General features: G+C 49.0%; 1 protein-coding gene across 1 annotated transcript in view; it reads right to left on the bottom strand.

Annotated features, from left to right (window-relative positions):
- Window positions 1-344: 344 nt before the first annotated feature.
- Window positions 345-14,452, bottom strand: part of EHD4 (EH domain containing 4) — a 92,064-nt gene continuing 77,956 nt past the window's right edge. The window contains exons 5-6 of the mRNA XM_005903973.3: window positions 11,208-11,372; window positions 345-4,261 (exon numbers count right to left, since the gene is read on the bottom strand). Of these exons, the coding sequence (XP_005904035.1) occupies window positions 3,725-4,261; window positions 11,208-11,372 (702 nt within the window). The 3' untranslated portion in view covers window positions 345-3,724. The remainder of the gene's footprint in view (window positions 4,262-11,207; window positions 11,373-14,452) is intronic.

The raw sequence follows: 14,452 nt of genomic DNA, 5'->3' as shown, positions 1-14,452 counted from the left end.
AGAGAGGCCCAGTGATGCCCCGTCCCCGGCCTCAGAAGAGTCTCCTTGACGGTCCCTTCCAGTCTTGGCTTCCAGTCACTCTTGGTCGGTGCATAAACCTCCCTCAGTGCCTGCTTCCAGACTTGGCCTCTGCCCACATCAGATGGAGCTGCTTTCCTGCTGAAGAAGCCCCCATCTCCCACCTAGAGAACATGCGAGACAAGGGTCACAGGGATGGTATGCCAAGGGGCACGCCCATCCCTTAACTCCTCTGCCATGTTTCAGAACGGTTCCAAGGGATGCCTGCTTTATTCCCAAGACAACTGGCACACAGTCACTGAAAAACCAGAGCCAATGGGAAAAAGTGACTTTTTTCAGAAGTTTATTGATCAGTAGACTGTCTTTTTTTTGACATTTTGAAACAAGATTACAAAAAAAATAGAAGCATTGTGTATTAATAGCATTTTTTGGCTAATTAACATGTCGCCTGGTACACTTAAATTCGGCCCATGTTTACCTGGAAAAAAAACGCAGTGGTTATCTGTCCTAAGAAAGTTACTCTTCCGCCACATTCCATGGAGGAAATAAACAGTGCCTCTTTAAACGCTTTCGTTATCTCCAAGGCAATCTGTCCGTGGCATTGCTCTGGGCATCAGGAAGGAGCAGAGCTGCCAAGTGGAAAGGTCCCGGTGGTGGCTGTCAAGCCATGACTCTGGTGGTTAAACCCCATCCTACATGGTGGATTCCAGCACAAGACACCCCCAGTGTTACAGGGGCGGCTGCTGAGACCCAGTGGACAGGGAAGGGCCGTGGTTGGAGCAGTGGGGCCAGGGCTCTGCTGAGGCCTTTCCTGTGGGCCTGTAAGCGGAGTGGGGGTTGGAGGAGAGCACAAGGCATTTGGCTTCTTCTCACACGTTCTCTGACCCAGCTGGACACCAGTCCCATGATATGGAGTAAGAATCCAACTCCTTAAGGCCCACCGCTCTGTGGGAGGAGCCACAGCCCTCAATCCAAGCGTTCCTGTTGCACGATGACAAGTGTTCCAGAGAAGCAAGTTCAGCCCCAGAGAAGCAAAAGCCAACTGAATGCACGGCCCTCGCCACGGAAGAGTGCCCCCCACCACCCTCACCGGGCCATCCAAGCATGTGGCGAGCAAAGAATCCACGCAGGACGCCAAGCAGGCTGGACATCAGCGTGTGGCCACAGAGCTGAACTCTGTGATCATGAGCTGTACACAAAACAGACTTGAGATTCTTAGGTTTTCTTCTGTGGAGTCATAGACAGCATGGAGAGTTTTAGAGTTCTAGAGTTCAGTTGCTTCCAACCCCCAGCCATCCGTGAGTGCTCTAGGGAGGGGGCTCCTGGACAGTCGGGTGGTATTGGGAGGACAACACAGTCGGCCAAGGTGTCCAGATCCTGAGGGGTCTGTGTTACCAGCCCTGCTGCACATGGCCAGGGGGTAACGGGTGTTTTGGATCCAGACTCAAGGAACTCTGTGCAGGTCCTGGGGAGATGAGGGTCCTCACTTGGCTGCCATTCCTAATAGTTTCCAGTGTTTTTCTTTCCCATCAACTTTTCACGATGAGTGACTTCAGGTTTTTAAAGAAGATATTAACAAAAATGGACACACAAATTCCTTTTTCTTCATTTTTTTCTCAGCATTTAGCTGATAGATGGTCTCCTGCCAGAGGTCATGGGGTGGTGGGGTGGGGATTACCCATGAGATGTTTCTATCCTCATAGCATCAGAAACACCTCCTCTCCAGCTACTCTAAAACAATATTCCTCTAAGTCAGTATATAGACAAAATCTACATATACACACATTAACAAGTGTCAAAAATATATACTCAGGACATATGTGTATATATTTATCTTTATATACGACAGCTGAACATAGCAGGATCAATCTGAGTGGAAATCAGCTAACTCTGGCATCTCCAAACCTCTGGACAAATGAACTCTCTCTCCTCCTCTCTCAATCTTGTCCTTTGCTGGAATCAACTGTGCTCACATGCCTGGGTGGTCCTCAGGTGTTTACAGAACCATCTGCTCAGATTACAGTACTGGAATTACAAATGTCTCTTTTCTATGTGTCTAATTAATTTCAAAGTGCTCATTAAGACTAAAACCATGTTATGTATTTACTTCTCTTAAAGCTAAATTATTTAGAAAGTAAGCTAGGGAGCGTGAGGGCTGGCATCTGGGTAAATGTTTCTCTAAAATAAATGTTTTTAAACCTGCAGTTCTGCCCTTGATAACATCAGGGGGGAAAAAAAATGTGGTTTTGGGAAGACTTGGGTGGGGCTGTTTGGATTGCCTTCATTTTTGGTGCTGGCAGGTTCCAGGCTATGTGGCCATCACAATAGTGATGAAATACCATGTCTCTCTTACTGCATAAGTAATGGTCATGGAAAGCCACCTGCATCCCGCAGCTGGAGCCCACATAGAGGCTGATCTCCACTTGCCACAGGCGTTTGGGTGAGTGGTCCAGAGAGGTTCACACAGGGGCCCTGGGAGAGAGAACACTCAGGAGCTGATGTACAGCTAAGTGCCCAAACCCTGCCTCATGAGGCACCCATGGTACGAACCACATAGATTCTGAAGAAAAGGCTTTATATGAGAGATTCCATCTTATTTCTGCATAAAGGCCTTTACCCTTTATACAGAAACTGTATTTTAAAAACTGGACATGATAAAAATGCCCATTTTCTTGTTACAAAAATAGTTTCTAACACTAGTAGACCGACTTCTTCTGCCTTCTAGCCAGTGAGGGTGGGCAGGCCCCTCACTCCCTTTGTGTCCACAGGGCCAGGACATGCACCAAGCCATGTTTTTGCTGAATTTAAATCCTGTCATCGACCAAAGAGCCTTGGAGACATGTGACCACGCTAACTGAGGACTGGGGAAAGCCACCTCTTTTCTTCCTCTAGTTTAAATAGTCTTTGCTACAAACGATTGGACAGACAAGTAAAGCTCATCTTCAGATTTCAATGTGACTAGAATACTAGAAATCTCGCCAGGGGTTAGTAAAGGTTGTGAGTTCCAAATTTCTAACCAAATACAACTTTGCTGGGAAGGCTTTGGGTTGGGGGAGCCCTGGGAAGGCCGGCCAGTGGATGCTGTGGGGGACACTCCCTGTGGCCTGGCTGCCTGCTCCGCTGGCCAGCAGAGGGACGGGAACGTGCAGACAAGGCGTGTCCTTCCCTCAAAGCCGGGGCAGCCCTCTTCTCTTTGGTAGATGGTTTGGAGAGAACAGAAACCTCTGCTGTTTTTTTTTTTTTTCACTCTAAATTAAGCAGGGAACAAAATAAATAAGCTGGTCTTTGCTGCCTCCCGTTGCTCTCTGAGGGAGAGCTGGGCTCATAACAATGAACAGTTCAGTGGAGCCTAGCAGTGCCCCCAGCTCACTCCCTGTGGTTCCTGGGATTCCATATCCGAGTTTCTCCAGGCTTCCAAGGACTTCCTGGAAGCCTTCCTAGAATCTCCCTTTGTTCTCAACCCTTCAAACTTCATATCCATCCCCTCTCCCCAGTATTTTAATAGAAACTCAGGGAATTTTAAGGTAAAAGGACCTGATCTAGGGTCCAGTGTCTGCCCTTCCCATTCTACAGATGGGGAAACTGAGGCACAGGGCAGGCAGTGTCTCGCCCAGGGTCACTCAGTGAGCTGGTGACAGAGTGGGCCTCGGGCCCAGGCTGCCCTGATTCCCGCCCCACACTGCCTTCCCTGTGCGTGGTCTGCCCCTTAGTCGGCCTTGGACAAGGACTTCCTGTGGGAGGGCGGCACGAGATGGGGGGGCAGGCTGCTGGGCAGCTCATAGCCGCTGAGCTTGATCTTTATGAGGTGCTTGGCCAGTGCGAACTCCTCCTCGTCCAGCATGCCATCGCCGTCACAGTCAGCCAGCTTCCAGATCTTGCCTAGGACGCTGTTGGGCAGCTTGGAGGTCACCATCTCCTTCTTGGCGTTGATGCCTGATATCTTTCCGTTGATGGGTGACAGGGTGTAGAAGAGCTCGTCGTAGACAGGCTTGTCTTTGGCCACGACCCACTCCTCCTCATCGGCGCCCTCCTTGGCGCCCTCCCCGTAGCCCTGGTTGAAGGGGCTCTCGGCCGTGCCGTCGAAGGCGCCACCCTGCACGAGCGGCGGGGGCATGCTCATCTCCTCCTGGCTAATGAGGTTCATCAGCGACGAGATCTTGTTGGTCAGCATGTTGTCCACGGCCTCAATCAGCTTGGGCTTCAGCGAGTGGAACTTGGTGAAGTCGTAGTTCTCAAGCTTTTCCTGGAAAAGGAGAAACCACAGACTTGGTTAAAGCCCTTCTGCAGGAAGCAAACAAGGAGAGGGGTAGCTGGAGGGGACAAATGATCCCTTAAAGCCGGAAGCCCCTACACTGGGCTGTCCAGAGCTCTCTCTTTGCTATGGTTCCCATATCTGAACTCACCAGGAGTGGCTTTTGGAACAAGAGGCAAGATACATGGGATGCAATGCTTTCCTGCAGTAGCTGACCGAGGTTAGCAACAGCATGAGGGACAGTGAACCCCTAGGACTTTGAGACAAAATTCCTTCACCCTGCCTTTTTTATTTTTAAGCACTCTAGAGATCTAGTATTTTAGCTTCTAAAGAATTTTACACACCTTACATACTTCAGCTGATCTTTACAACAATGCTCAGAGTTAGGAAGGGCAGGTATCAGTAACCTACAGAGACCACAAGGGATGTACTGGCGGAGTCAAGACCAGAGCCCAGGCCTCCTGCCACTCAGCTAGCCTCTTAGTGCTGTAACGTGAAGCTGTGATAGAGCTGTCCGTAGAACCTATTTAAGTAAAAATGATTACCGAAAGATTATGGTGACCAGTTAAAAAATAGTTTACGCACAAATATGTAAAAGTTGAAACTGGTGAGAGAGAGGAGGGATGACAAGTGTTAGTCACTCAGTCATGTCCAGCGCTTTGCGACCCCCATGGACTGTAGCCAGGATCCTCTATCCATGAAATTCTCTAGGCAAGAATATTGGAGTGGGTTGCCATTCCCTTCTCCAGGGGATCTCCCTGACCCAGGGATTAAACCCAGGTCTCCTGCATTGCAGGCAGGTTCTTTACCATCTGAGTCACCAGGGATGGGAAGGGCAAGTACAAATGCAGCCAACAGAGCTGAGAGGTCTTAGTGGGATGAGGGTGAGTCTCAGCTCCATCTCCCAGGAGGGCTGGTGGAGCAGAGCACAGGGTCTGGAGATGGCTCTAGTGGATGTGGCAATCACCTGGCCAGGACGGGAACCGACTGCAGATGCCACAGAGGTTCTGTGAATGGCTTTGTAGAAACAGTCCTTCCTGCTTTGGTTTTCCTTGGTTACTCACCTTCCTTCCACCCATCCATCCATCCATCCATCCATTCATCCATCTAATCCAACATTTACTGACCATTTGTTACATGCCAGGCCCTGTTCAGGAATTTAAATATGAAAAGCCACAGTCTCTGCCTTCAGGGAACTCATATTTCAAAAAGGGCTTGACTTAGCTTACAGTGAAATAATGATAACATAAAATAGAATAAAGTCACTAACAAAGGGAAAAGACAAGAAACTGAAAGAAAGAGCGAAGGAACCATCACATTAGACAATGAAGACTGTGAAAGGCTATGTTCCTCAGCTGCCCTGGCTGGGGCCCAGGGATCATACCCCTTTGCTGTAGGAGGGGAAAAACCACCTGGTTATCACAAGAGACAAATCCTCTCTGGTCCTGAACTGTGAGAGTCACTCAGGGGATTTTTAAAAGGGGCCTGAAAAATCTAGTGAAAATGTCTTTTACAGCAGTTCTGCCAAATAAATGCAAAGAATTCCAGATATGGTGGTTTTTATTTGGGCTCTATGTGAAGTATTTCTGTTTGGACAATCCCAGAGGGCCAGGGAGGGGCCATCCAGGGGTGTGGTTTTCTGGACACGAGGCAGGGAGACTCCCGAGGGCAAGAGCTTTCACATACATACCCCTCGGACCTGACTGTTCTGGACAGAAGTCATGGGACAGGCAGTTAGAAAAAAAATGCAACTCTGTGTCATCATAAATACCACACTTTCATTGTAAATAACGGGAAAAACTAGTAAGCAAAAAATATCTTAAATCACTTATAATACCATCACCCAGCAACCACCTTTGCTAACATTTTGGGGGGGATACATTTATAGCCATTTTAATAAACACACACACACACACACACACACTCTTTAGTTGAAATAAGACAAAACTATTTAACAACCTGCAGTTTAAAGAAATAATGTATCATACCTTTTTATGATATCAGTTTTACACAACCTTTTTAAAAATTTAAAATTTTATCTGATTTAATTTTTAAAATTGAACTATGGTTGACTTACGAGATTGTGTTAGTGTATAAAAAAGTGATTCGGTTTTATATATACATAACCTTTTTCAGATTCTTTTCCATTATAGGTTGTTATAAGATATTGAATGTAGTTCCCTGTGCTCTACAGCAAAATCTTGTTATTACTCAGCCACAAAAAAGAATGAAATATTGCTATTAGTGGCAACAAGGATGGACCTGGAAATTATCATACTAAATGAACTAAGAGAAATATAAATATCATACGATATCACTTATATGTGAAATCCAAAAAATAATACAAGTGAACTTATTTGCAAAACAGAAACAGACTCCAGATATAGAAAACAAACTTACGGTTACCAAGGGGGAAGAAGGGAAAGGGATAAATTAGGAGAATGGGAATAACACCACTATATATAAAATACACAACCTTATTCTTAATAGCAACATGATAATGAACTGTATAGCTGGGTCCTTCCTCCTTTATCCTGTTCCACGTAGCTGGACATTTAGGTTGTTTTCAGTGGAGAATCAAAATTGGGGTCTCAAGGGTATGTTGGCAGGGCAGACATTCTGTGCTGTTATTCAAAAGTGGAGTCCTGAGCTTCAGATGGTGGAGGGGACAGAGCTGGCAGATCTCAGGAGAGGCGCCTCCAACACTCTTCTCAGCAGCACGCTCTATGGCTGTCCGAGCAGGCTGGGCTGGGCTGACACCTGGCCAGCAGCCTGCACTCAGCTCAGCGCAGTGAGTCAGCACAGGTCTGGTTTCTAAGGTACCTTCCAGTTTTCATGTCCTCCATCCTCACTGACAGACCACAGTCACCTGCATGTCACCCTAACATCAGCAGCAAATGATGCTGCCAACACTTTGGGCTCCTGCTGCTGGCATCTCGGTTGGTCAGCCAAGGGGACTGAGAAGAGAAAGCAGGCAGCCTACACAAAAATCCCAGTGCTGCTGGGGTAAACAAGTCTGGATTCCCCTGAGTGCACAACACCTACCCTATTTCCTCATGAATGAGCCTGAGCTCTGGGCGCACACAGAGCCTCTGTGTCTGGCCAAGCGGACGAACGAGGGTGGTGCCCGCCCAAACTTTCCACCCGCCTGCAGGGGACGTGGATTCAGGCTGCAAATCCCTGGAAAACATGCCAGGGGAAATGGCCACATATTTGCAGAGGTCGACAGGAAGCAGCAGCAGCAGCCATTCCCGCCCTGGAGGGCACAAAGGAAGTAAGCTCTATGCTCATGTGTGCTGTACCCGCCTGCCCAGTCCTGGCTGGGGATGGGGTGCGGTCCAAGTTAAACCATGCCATCCCTGCCCTCCCCAGGGTAGCTCCAAGACTTGTTATTGGGATGAACGTATACTGGGGAATTTATAAAGATTTACCCATCAACAACTGTATCCATCCAAGCCACCAAGCCTGGGATCCTGGAACTCCCTCCCAAGAGACAAAGATCAGTCCCAGCCCAGCTTTCGCTGGGCTCTCCCCTACCCACCCACTTCCAGCATGTACCAGAAGCATTTTGGAAACCCCTGGGAGGGTTGGGGCGGTAGGGATGGCTCTGCTGCCCTCTGCTGTTGAAATGCTGCCAACTCATCAGCTGTGGGGGACCAGTTCTCCAAGGAGTGGGACACAACTTGGCAGCTAAACATCAGCTGTAAGGCCCTGTTCTCCAAGAAGGATAACTGTACCACCCATCAAGGTGGTCCTGCCACTGCTCCCTTCATTCTGCAGCATGGTTGGACATGCTGCTGCAGCAAATCAGATTCCCTCCCCAGGCAGGCAGGTGCACTGCAGGTCATTGGCCTCCCCCACCACCAGGCAAAAGCCTGCAAAATACAATTGGCTCTTGGCTACGGAGAAGAGTCACCCTGCCTAGCTTGGTCCATGAGAGCACAGGGACAGCAGAGACTTAAAGCTGGCCCCGGTGAGCTCTCTGCGAGACCCTGGGATGTGCCAAAACCATAATCATCTCCAACCTTCTGCCCCTGCACTGTCCATACACAGCAAGGCTGACTGTCTGTGACTGGAAAGATAGATGCTCAGAGGCCCTGACCCACACCCAGACCCTCAGAGCTTCCTGGTTGACGGCAAACTAGCTTGTGTAGTAAGCGTGCCCTTCGGGCTTCAGGCCTGCCTTGTTTCTTGGGGATTCCCTGAAGGACTGGGGTGACGCGATCAAGGCCTAGCTGGCTTCCCAAGGAAGAATCCTTGGCCACCTTCCAGGAGTTTGCTCCAGAAACCACCGGTCTATAAGCCCTGTGAGAGTCAGGTCTAGATCAGGGTCTGAGAAACTCACTACCCTAGAGCCTGCTACAATATAAACAAACATACACTAACTTATTAACTCACTCAACACATACTTGCTGAGTGCCTGTGATACCCCAGGAGCTGGGGATATGGCCAAGAAAAGGACACGGGTCACTGGCTTCATGGAGTAACAGCGTTCTATGGGAGGCACTAAATAAGACACTGAATAAATTAATTATACCAAAGCTCAAAGACACATATATTGTAACAAGGAGCATATGGCCCAACAAAGGGCTTTGCTGTCAAAATGTCACTGCCAGTCACAGCCACAGCAGCACAGGCTGTAACCCAGACTGGACCTCTGTAGGGGGGACAAGGATTTTTATTTTTTGCTGTTTACTCACTGGTTTATTCCAGGGGCCTAGAACAGTGATTGGCCATAGTAGACTTACTTTTCTTAGGTGAATGCATAAAAGAACACAGGTGACGGGCCCCCCAGGTGTCCAGTGATGGTGCTAAAGCGCCTGGGGTGGGGCTTGACCACAGGGTTCTCAGGGGAGGCTCAGGTCCTTCCTATGTCACCCAGCTACGTGGGCGGTGGCTGCTCCTGAGACCTGAGGTGGGGGACTGCCCCTGGTGACCAGCTCAGAGAGGCCTGGTGGCCCTCTGACTGGCCAGGCCCAGGCGAGCATGCTCAGGAGCAGCTCTGGTCGCAAAGGTCACTTGCTCTGTACGGAAGTTTCCCGGGGACAGGCAGGGGGGCCTGTCAGGAAGCCTTCGGGTCTCGGGAGCAGTGCTTTGTGGGTGGGGCATCGAAGGAGCCTCAGGAGACGACGAAGCTTGGACGCCCCGTTAGGCCACTGTGCACACAGTGTATTTACTCACAGCTACCAGTTTAGTCAAGAGACCGATTTCCCTTCCAAAGTATCTGAAGGACGCAAGGGAACAGCTGTCCTTCAGTTTGGTCATGGGGTGCAGGGCATAACCCAGTTAAAGCAGAACCTACTCAGGAAGAGGCCCCAGGAACCCTCAAATTAGCCATCTTGTGACGAGAAAAAAAAAAAAATCCAATCCATCATCTCAGTACAGGAGTATCAATTTCACTTAAAAAAAAAAAAAATATATATATATATATATATATTTTCTATATATTTTTAAGCTGACTAGACCATTGTTGACCAGATCTTATCTACCAGATGCATTCACCTTGATCCCAGGCATTGCAACAGTAAGTGTAACCCACTCAAATTTAGCATGTACTTTATATATAGAGAGTTAACATTAACAAACCCCTCAGGATTGACGCTGCCCCTCCTGAGGCCTGATCTTGCCTCCACTACCGATCCCTCCTCCTCCCATCCCCCTCCCCCCTGCAGGCTGGCCCGAGGCTCACAGGCCCAGAGTCTCCAGGGTGTGGCCAGTGCGTTGTAAGCTCTCTTTGGCCCAGGTAGTGTTCTTTGAAATTCAGAGCCAAAATCTGAAAACCAGGGGCCTTCACAAACAAATCCAGATCTCCAGCTTCTCATGAACCATCCAGATCTGCACTCTCATAGGGCAGTGACCACCGGGAGGACAGGGCCTCCCCACTGAGGAGGGAGTAGGTATTCCCCAATCTGCTCCTGCCGTGGGCCCCACAGATTCTCATCGCACTTGCAGAACTCTCTTCCTCTTGGTAGAGACATATTCCTCAGAACCCACATTTCTATCAAATGTGAGAAAATAAGAGGTGGATGGCCTGGTTTCCTTTCACCTGGCCTGCCTGCCTCACTTGTTCCAGTTACTACTGGCTGCTGGCTGCAGGAATCTGAACCATGTTGCCTGCTTTCCAGAGAGGACTGTGGCCTCCAGCGCAGATGGGTCCTTGTACCAGACAAGGAGATGGTCCAGCTCTCTGAGGAGCCAGATGGGGCGGCCTCACTGGCCTCCCTCCTCGCAGGTAGGGAGGATAAGGTCAGTGTTGAAATCAGCGGTTACCAAACACCACTGCCAGAAAGTGGACATATTGGTCAGGCCAGGGTGGCAGCATCTGCTCGGAGTCATCTGGGCCTGCCCAGACAACACAGTGAGACTCTGAAATTAGGACAAAGGCTGCCTGAAGCTGACCTTTCAGGAAAACCTTCAGTGAGCACAGCTCACTGTCCCCAGTGGACTCCAGCCACGGCCACAGCCCACCATGGCTTCTCACTGGGCTCCTGAGCCTACAGCGGCAACACTGCCCAAGCACATAATCACGTGGAGCAGTGCTGGGGAGGGCCGGTTTGAGAAGGCCCCCTGAAACTGACCTCCAAGGTCACTCTCAGCTCTAATTCCCTAAAGGCTCTGGGATTCTAATAAAAGAGGTACTACCTCAGTGTAAAACAACCTTGAACACAGCCTAAGGAAGCTAGCTATTCAGAGGATTTTTTCAGGCAAGCTTAATTTACTTTTTGAAATATTTCCCCTTTTTGTTTAAATGTTTCAGGAGGCAGGCAATTTCTGCTTTATTCACAGGCGCCTATAATCATGGATTACTAGGAAGACAAAAACACTGCGTTCTCCTCCATTCTAAACCACGAAACCCACATGTGTACCCAGAAACCAGCGGGACCAGGTGGCAGTGACCCTCCAACCCCACCGGTGATGCTGTGATGGGCCTCCGTACCTGCATGGCCTTGACCTTGGGGAAGTCCCCTGCAGAGATGTGGTATTCTCGCTGTAGCTGAATGTAGATTTCTGGCAACCTGCTGATAAGTTCTCTCTTCTTGTTTTCTTTTCCAAACATACTTGGCATCTCCTTCTTCAGGAAGCTGATGATGTAGGCATGTACCTGAAGGGGTATATGTCAGTGAGAATGTGCCATTTAGAACAGAGATGCAAACAAGATGGCATCTTTATGCATCGTAACACATAACAGGCACCCCAAGGGCCATGGTCCTTGGGACAGGAGGAGGGTGAGAACCTGGTGGAAAGGGATGGGGGTGCTGGGTGGGAAACAGCCTGGTTCTGGTGACCAACCTAAGAGAAAGGTTCACCAGGGCTGGTATATAGGAGCACCAGGAAATGAAGCTGAGGCTGATGGAAATGGCTGATGGGCATGGAAATCTGTGCCCAGTGAACAGTGAGATGAGGACTCCCATAACTTCCCTTCAGACAGTTTAGATCTCAAGATCACTGAAGTCATTTCGGCACAAGACCAGCTGCCTAGGACCAGGCTGGAAAACAGAAGTGCCCTGTGGGAGAGGGAGACCTAGTACATGATGGGGGAGCCCCAGAAACCTTGGTCACTTAGGGTTAGCTGGCCTGGCACTGTTACCCAAAGGGTGGTGAATTCCGATGGGAGGGCTCTGCTTGGCTTGTGTCACCTCCTTCCCTAAAATTTCCACCCTTCTACTGATTTCCAACTTTAGGATGTTAAAAAACGCTCATAAGGTTCTCTTTGTATATCTAGAATTCTACAGAGTAATTTAGAAGCCAAGAAAATAAATAAGAAAAGATGAGAAACAAGGCAGTGATTACAAAAAGAAAATGACTATGTAGCTATGGAAAATTCTATTAAAGAAAACAGATGCCTGCTATAATCTTGTGGAAGAATGAAAATTGAATAGAGGGGGTAAGCAGATACATTCCATGGCTCAGTTGAGGGCCTCTGTGTATGGATATACACCAGGCACAGCCAAAAACATTTTGCTAAGATTTGAACACTAAAGTGCGTGCATAGTGCAAATGCTGACATGTTTGGACCAGACAACGCTAACTTCTCCTCCTGTATAAAGGTCATTTTAACATAAGCACACCCTGTGCTGCCTGGCTATTTCTGCAAGTATGACTGGGACAGATGGCTGGATAGCATCACCGACTCAATGGACATGAATTTGAACAAACGCTGGGAGACAGTGGAAGACAGGGAAGCCTGATGTGCTGTAGTCCATGGGGTCATAAAGAGTTGGACACAACCTAGGAACTGAACAACAACAGCAGCAACAATAGATTGGGAGAGATGCTTTTACACCTTCCTGTCACTGGTAAACTTACTTACTTTTCAAATGAAAACAACTTAAAATATTCGCACAGTTCTTCAAGATAACTAGAGAAATCCAAGGTTTGGGAATCCTTTTATTTAGAATCATGGGCTTTAACTGCATTCCTGAAGATATGATGAATAAGTATTAACACCTGTAAGACAGGTAATTTCCTTGGCTGGATTAGTGAATACCTGGCTTGGTTTGGATGGGGCGGGGGAGGGCCTGTGTAGCTCCAAAGGACTTGGAGGGGTTGTCACCTTCCCCTGGGAAGAATGAGCTGTCACCAGCTGTCCTTGCATTATTTCCTTGGCCTTGGCCCTCTTGGAACCTCTGGACCTGTGGACCCCTCTCTCCACCTGCCCTGCTTTGAAGGTTCCTCCCAGCTAAAGGAGCAAGTACCCCCACCTGCTCAGCCTTCTATCCACAAGGGCATCTTTCCAAGACCCCTTCCCAGAGCCCACATCTGGGGCAGCTGCCAGGGCCCTGTCCAGGGAAGGCTGACTCTCCACCCAGTCCATGGGACTGGCACCTTGTTCTTGAACACCGCCTGATCCCCAGGGGCCTGTGTTCCCTGGGCTGGGCTGCAGGCGATATGCCCCTGCCACAGCTCTCCCCGCCCCGCCGCCTGCTCTCCATCCCTGCCCTCGAGGTGCTCACTGCTGATGACTAAGGCTGCTGGATAATGGGCCACCCTTGGGTGCCAGGCCTCAGGGCCCGCCTCCTCCCACCTGTCTGGCATTACCTGAGTCGTGACCGCAGGTGACCTGCTCATGCTACACGCTGCTCTCAGCCTCAACCTCCACTTCCAGGAAGCTCTACTGGCCTGTTCTGGGGAAGTCTCCTGTTGTCCTGGCTCTGCATGGTCGCCCCCTCCTGGCTTTCCCTGGGCATCCTAAGACAATAACCCGGGGTCAGATTCGATGCATGGGCCCTGCCTTTAAGAAGATTATCATGTTATGAGGCAAATTACAATCCTTAGAATCACAGAGTATTAAATCTAGAAGGGGTTCCTTTAAACTGATTGAATTCCTGGTTCCAGGAAATTCATATGACCCAAGGTCATACAACTAGTTAGGAGATGCCCGGCTGGCAGTAGCATTCATCTGCCTCATTCCCTACCTTACAGAATCAACTTTTTGTTAACTACTTTTTCTGGGTGTGAATGAAAAATTGTACTGATGCTGCTGAAATCTGGAATTTACACCAAACTGTGTCCAATGGAACAACTTTGAGGTTTGGATTCTGATTGTTCCTAACTCACAGGGAAGCTTTGGAAAGATCACGTACTCTTCTCTCCCCAGACTCAAAGAAATGGATGCATTATGGCACATGATGTCAGTAAAGACTGCAGTCTTCTAGTAGGACTGAGTCTTGTGAGTTTCTAAGAGCCCGTCGTAAACAAGGGGCAGCCAGGGTGGCTGAAATCCCCACTCAACTTGAAAAGCTCCCTCCTGCCCTAATGTGTCCAAAGGTGTGTCCCCAAATAACACAGGACCGAGGGCCAGATCTGGCGAGGGTCCTCAGAAGGAGGTAGAGACAGTCTGACTCTTTGTTGTTTATAATCAGAGAAAATTAATTAAGAGGAAGAGGAATAGGATAAAGCGGAGGTGGGCAGGATGGGACCTCGTTCTGGGAGGCTGGGTCAGGCCACTGCTGCCCACTCGCTCACTGGACAACTCTGGGTGAGCTGTCCCTTCCCTGGCCTCTGCTTGCTCACCCACAAAATGGAGCTGACAACCCTTACCTCACAGGTTTGTGGTTATGAGAATCAAGAGAGAGTATGTATTTGAAAGCACTTTGTCCATGAGAAAGAGGAGTAAAAATGTTAATTGATCAATGACCAGACACTTGTAGCTGGAGGGGTAGTAACACCAGAGGTGGCTTG

The sequence above is a fragment of the Bos mutus genome, chromosome 10 (genome assembly GCF_027580195.1).
Source record: "Bos mutus isolate GX-2022 chromosome 10, NWIPB_WYAK_1.1, whole genome shotgun sequence".
Taxonomy (NCBI): domain Eukaryota; kingdom Metazoa; phylum Chordata; class Mammalia; order Artiodactyla; family Bovidae; genus Bos; species Bos mutus.
The sequence above is the reverse complement of the archived record's forward strand: the minus strand, read 5'-3'. Positions and strand labels throughout refer to the sequence as shown.